Genomic DNA, 6000 nt, shown 5'->3' with positions numbered 1-6000 from the left:
AGGGAAATACAGTTTCATGGCAATCAATATGTTGGAGAATTATGTGAAAATTAATGTTGCACATACTTAGAGAAATTAACAATATGTGTACATTTGCTATAGTGAACAAGAAGTGTGAACACTTGCTTCCTTCAACACAAATTGCATCTTCAAACTCAGCAATACTTTAGCTTCCCAAATACCATTCATGGGATGTAAAAAAAGCAGCCGTGTTACAGAAATACAATGAAAAGGTATCTTAAAAGACCTAAAACTAAACAAATCAATACCAGAACTTGGAGATTCATGCCAGTATCTGGCAAAACATGGCAAGTTCAGAGACTTGATAATATTTGTTATTATCTGAATCCTTAATTTTCAGACCAGGTAACCTCAGTTACTTCTTTACTTAATTTGTAATGTATTAAAGGCCAAGATACATGCCATAAAAAATATGTATGTCCTATGTCTAACAAGTTATAAGGGGAATAAAAATCACGCATGTTATGGAACACAGTTTGACAGACCAGCTGTTGTTCACATAAGGTCATGTAATTAAATGGAGTGAAAGAGGGAAGGAAGCACAAATTTATATTCTCTTAAGTGCAGAAAGTATTTTACATACCATTATTTTGTATTGTGGTCTACATAGCCCTGTAACCCTTTACCAGGTTCTAACTGATTGTAACACATCAGGTAGCCAAGGACAGCATCTTTTCAGTACCATTTTGATGCTCTATCAGATACAAAAGAAGTGTCAAAGGAAATAGACATCACCATTTTACTGGGAAAAAAGACTCTTGAAATTATTTTAGTTGCCGTAACAACCAAACTTTATACTTCCCATAAATGCTAAATTATTTTACATCTATTTCTATTGCTATGAAGTTTTAAAGTGTGTAATTAAAAACGGATTGCTGTTAAACAGAGCATATTACAAAATCCATACACACAATAATCTTATTTGGGATTTTGAAATAATGTAATATATATTCATATGTTATTGAGGAAAAACACAGGACAATAAAGACAGCAAAAATTATTAACCATTTTATTTAACACTAACTTGTTTTCTAATTAAACTACAACTACCTCTATATAAAAAGATCAGTTCGTTCAGAATAAGGTCACTTGGTAAATTTTTTAGTTAAGTTCCTGATGAATCATCCATGTGAAAATAAAATAGATCAAGGAAACATTTTTCCAAACAGAAGCACTGACATCGACACATTCCAATTCATGCATCAAGGCTGAAAAATACTAATCCACTTTTCTGTAAGATATGTTGGTACTTAGCAAATTTTTAAAGGATTCATCAAGTTAAAAAAACCTTACAGTACTAACTGACATTTCTGAATTACATATTCTATTTTCCTGACTCTTATTCTAATATCAAACTGTTTACATCTGAAAGAGGAATCAGCAATATGCAAATTTTCTTAATCTCACCTCTCCTTAGACCACCAGTGCAGGTATTCCTAGCATGAAAAGACTGACAAGAATTACCTCAGAATTATGTTTGGTAAACCATAGATCACACAATTAAAAAATGATGGATGAGTTGCAGGAAGATCTGAGGAAGTGCAAACAGTCTGCTCTTCTTTTCTGTCTCCAGGAGAGGTGTGAGAATCTGCTTCCACTATAAAAATGTATCAAAAACCATTGTTATTTCTGAATATGACTAAATATAAGAATGCTGTAAATGCCATAATTTAGCACACATTCTCTTTGATTAATACTTGTGGTTCTTTTACATTCTTTTAAAAATATTAACAACTGCCACTATATTGAAGAAGCATTCTTTGAAAAAAAAAAAAAACACAAAACCCCCTAGAAAGCTAGGGAATATTTCTGATGTGAATTCTTTCTCTCTTCAATTCTATGACAGTGCAAGTTATAAATAAAATTTATTTTATTAAACCTTATTTTACAAGGTAAGTCCTGTACACTGAAAAATGGCAGTACAATTTTATAGACAGTCTATTAGAAGCTGTTTTACTCAAAAATTCTTCCCTGCTCTCCAACAAGATGCCAGATACTTCTTATATCTAGTACGCCCTTTAAAATGCAGACTGTCTAGAATCATTGCAGATCCTACTGATCTCTTTGCAGTCTACAATCCTGTTCCATTTATATTGTTCATGTTGTGCTCCGGATATACCTTGTTAGTAACATTACTTTATTTGTTCAGTGGAAAACAAATTTTAGCTTTTGGTCAGCTATGTCAAAGTCTCCCCAGAATTTTATTTGTAAAAAATATAGCTACTCCAATTATGATATTGTATCAGTGGTCTTTTGACTCAATTCTTTTAAGAAGTTTCAGAGAAAATTGTAATAGCTCATCTGGAAGGTTTCACTTATACCCATGAACCACCGTATTGATCTACCTATCTAAAGGTTCTAGTTAGTGTTTACAGCCAGTCTTTCATAGTAAGCCTTTTAATTCTTACTTTTAATGGAATCCCTTTTCCTGTGACTTCTACTTTGAAGAATATGAACTGTCTGCCCAGCCGTTTTACCAAAGTTCAGCAAATCTGGAAAGAAATGTTAGTTTCTGTGAGTTTTTAATGAAAGTTTTGAAAAACAAGAAAATATCAACCATACAGCCTGGTGCTTTCACATTTAAAACTTAATGAAAAGGAAGATTGAAGTGATGTATCTGTGCAGATGTAAGTTAAATCCAGGGGCTTTTTTTCCCATAGTTTATGTAACTACAGATGGCTGTGTCCTAGGGCACTGCTTCTCACCGTATAAATCCTATTCTTACCATAAACATCCTTATATAGTACCATAAACAAACACTCCACTAAAACTGTTTAAATAGGTTACTGTTCTGTATGAAAGATCAACCTGTCAACCACCTGGTGGCTCCTGCAGGCAGTTCACCACCTATGGAAACTCCAGGCAAAATTTGGTAAGGAGCAAAGAAAGAAGAGACAGGAGACAGGCAGGTACACACGCTCCATGAGCACACCCACACAAATGTCTGACGCAATATACATACAAACTAAGACAAAGACAAACACTTACTCTCAAACAAGACCTCCAGCCTTTCTGCATTCTCCTGCAAGTTTGTGTACCACTGGGTGGCAATTACAGAACCAACACCTGTAAGGCTTAGAAGCATTGCTGTCTCTGTTGGTCTCTCTAAAGCAATATGTAGACCACTAAGGAAGATCAGAATTATGAGATCAATAAAAGAAAAATGTACATAAGATATAAAAAACATAACCAAATATACAATGCTCTTTAATAGAAGGAGAAAGAATGCCAACTGCATTTTCTTGTTTGCTGAGCATCAAGTGGTTTTTTTATGTTTATACAGCACTTTGAATTTAATACAATGAATTCAGGTAACTTTATCTCTACATTTTTTCATGATGCAATTTTACTATGGGGATTACTCTCTGTCATATTACTGTAGTTCTGGACATCTCTGGAAACATGAAATGAGTAACATTCTAACTTTTACAAAACACTGCAGAAAATATTGCAAATCAGGTGTGAAAAGACATGTTTAGACATAAAATATTGCAGGTAACTTGTTCTTTGTCATAAATTTGGTGTTGATTTGGAGGCTTAAAAGCAAATCACTTGTAATGTGGCATTTGAGTTTTTACCGCTGAATATTTCAGTAAGTATCTTTGGTATTATTGTCTCAGTCATAAAATGAGAGGGATACTCTAAGGTTGAAACTGCAGTAAATAAAAGGTTGCATTTTGATTTTATTCAGATCTGCTTTTCATAGTAACTTTATAAAAAGATTATAAAGTTTTCTGTAATCTTTTGGGGAAATGCTGTCTGATTGTCTATGGAGTTTATGTGACTCATTTTTAAATTGTGATTCTAAATTTTCAGGAAGCTTTTGGAATTAAACAAGTAAGACTTATTGATAAATTCACCAAACTATTAAACTGAGACTTCAAAATTTTTGAGTTTGAAAAACTAGTTTAAGAAACTGTGTTTTAGTTTACTTTAGGAAATGGCTGTTTGGGATCAAAAAGGATACAAAAAAATATCAGGAGATTGTTTATACACTCAGACATCTGTATACTTACATACGTAGATGTGTGTATAACCTATCTTACACACAATTGGATTTAACTTACGCATCATTGCACTAATTAAACAGTATTTTTAGATAATTTTTTTTCTATTTCTTCTTCACGGAATGAATAACTAGAAAAGTCAAAAGATGCTCATGTCCCCAGGATGTGCTTTGCTCACTTGCTGCCCAGGCACACTGTTGGCTCAGCCTCAAGTGCCTTTCTGCAGGGCTGCTCTCCAGCCACCCCTCTCCAAGTTTATACTTGTGTCTGGCATTACTCTGTCACCAGTGAAGAGTCTGTCATTTTTTTCTTGTTAAATTTCATGTCACTGTTGATTGCCCAGTGTTCCAATCTATCTACATTCCTGTGCAAGGCATCTCATCCCTCAAGAGAATGATCAGGTTATCTGAAAATTCAGCATGGACTAAATAATTAACGAGTAAAATTAGGACACTGTGGCATCTATCAGGAATTCATATGGACATGCAACAAAAGAATGTAAATCCTACCAGCTGTCCACTTAAAAGCAAAGAAAATACTGAGATGCTTTTAAAGATAAAAAAGCTGCAATTAATTATATTAAAAATTCTAAACAGGTTATTTAACATGCCATAATAATTCATTTAAATAAAAATCTGTCAGAGTGTTTAAAACTTTTCCATGTATGAATCCTCAGAGGTACTCTTAGCAGTTTATCTGTTAAAGGAAAATTTTATAAATTCAGTTAGAACATTTTGAGAATCTTGATCTCAGACTTGTGAGGTACCTGTAATGCAGCAAGGTTTCTGCATCATATTTTCTTATCACTTCCACGTAAGAGAGCTTTCATCCTATTTAGTAGTCCTATGAAGAAGCCCTTCTACTTGCAGAAGTAAAGGAGAATATTCAAAACTCAAAATTTTAACTTTGTTTTGAAATAATCTGCCTTATTGTGGACTTTACTGAAATTGACTTTACCTACCTTTTGTGGATATCAGAGTTTGTAATTCTTTGGAAACTTTGCTGTGTCCGTACCAGATCCAGAAGAATCACCAAACGGCATTCTGGAAAAAAATACAGCAATGGTATTTGCATGAATAATAACACCCAGCATAATAATTAAAGTAAATCAGGCATTTTGTAAGTTAATTACTTTCTTGAACATAGTCTAAACCACTAGTATAAAATCTACATATTTCAGCCACAATTGTCAAGTATTATGTAAATGTACACGCATAGAAGTCATTGTAGTGTTATTTAATGTAATTTTGCTACACTTTCCCATAGTGTTTTGCAGGGGTTTTTTACTATGCCACATTAGTGTAATAGGTAATGAAGTCTACATACCATCTTATTACAGCCAATGACCTAGATGACCCAGCTCTGTAGTTATGAACTCTTGGAAGAGTTTATGGGATGCTGGTATTGAAATTTTTTATACCACAGTTCCTCTCCAAAAATCACAACAAGTTACATCCCTAACATGCCTTATTTTCCTTAAAGGTCTCCAGTGAAATAACTCAGAATACTCTCAGAATTAAAAGGTTTTGCCTACTGTTTGGTTTGCTGCAGCTTCAATCTGTTAATTATTCTCCTAACCCAAGCATATGAGAGGCAAATTTGTAATACTTTTCTGCCTGGAAAGTCTTCAACACACTTAAAACTTTTATCATGTCTCCTCTCAATATGTCAATTTTTCCTCCGAAAGCATGTTTTAAATCCATATAAACATACCAATGCACATACATATTTATTAATAAAACTAAGCACACAAGCTGTGGTACATCCTTCTGACCACTCCTAATATTCTCCAGAAATAACTTACTCTATATGGTCAATATTCTTCTCCAGTTGAGACCTTTGCAATACTACATAGAGTGGAAAATTATTTCATACAGCTTGCACATGACCCTCCTGTATAGTTACCCCTATACAGACCTCGGGGGTTTTTTAACACTAGCAAGGGTACGTTGTTTAATTTGTGATCCATCTC

At 33.6% G+C, this 6000-nt stretch overlaps 1 protein-coding gene across 1 annotated transcript in view; it reads right to left on the bottom strand.

Moving 5' to 3' along the window:
• Positions 1-1007: 1007 nt before the first annotated feature.
• The window catches only part of CFAP46 (cilia and flagella associated protein 46), a 72576-nt gene continuing 67583 nt past the window's right edge, over positions 1008-6000 (bottom strand). The window contains exons 56-59 of the mRNA XM_039554394.1: positions 4990-5071; positions 3010-3146; positions 2430-2513; positions 1008-1618 (exon numbers count right to left, since the gene is read on the bottom strand). Coding sequence (XP_039410328.1) covers positions 1482-1618; positions 2430-2513; positions 3010-3146; positions 4990-5071 — 440 coding nt within the window. The 3' untranslated portion in view covers positions 1008-1481. The remainder of the gene's footprint in view (positions 1619-2429; positions 2514-3009; positions 3147-4989; positions 5072-6000) is intronic.

This window comes from Corvus cornix, chromosome 6, assembly GCF_000738735.6.
Source record: "Corvus cornix cornix isolate S_Up_H32 chromosome 6, ASM73873v5, whole genome shotgun sequence".
Lineage (NCBI taxonomy): Eukaryota > Metazoa > Chordata > Aves > Passeriformes > Corvidae > Corvus > Corvus cornix.
This window is presented reverse-complemented; position numbering and strand designations above follow the sequence as displayed.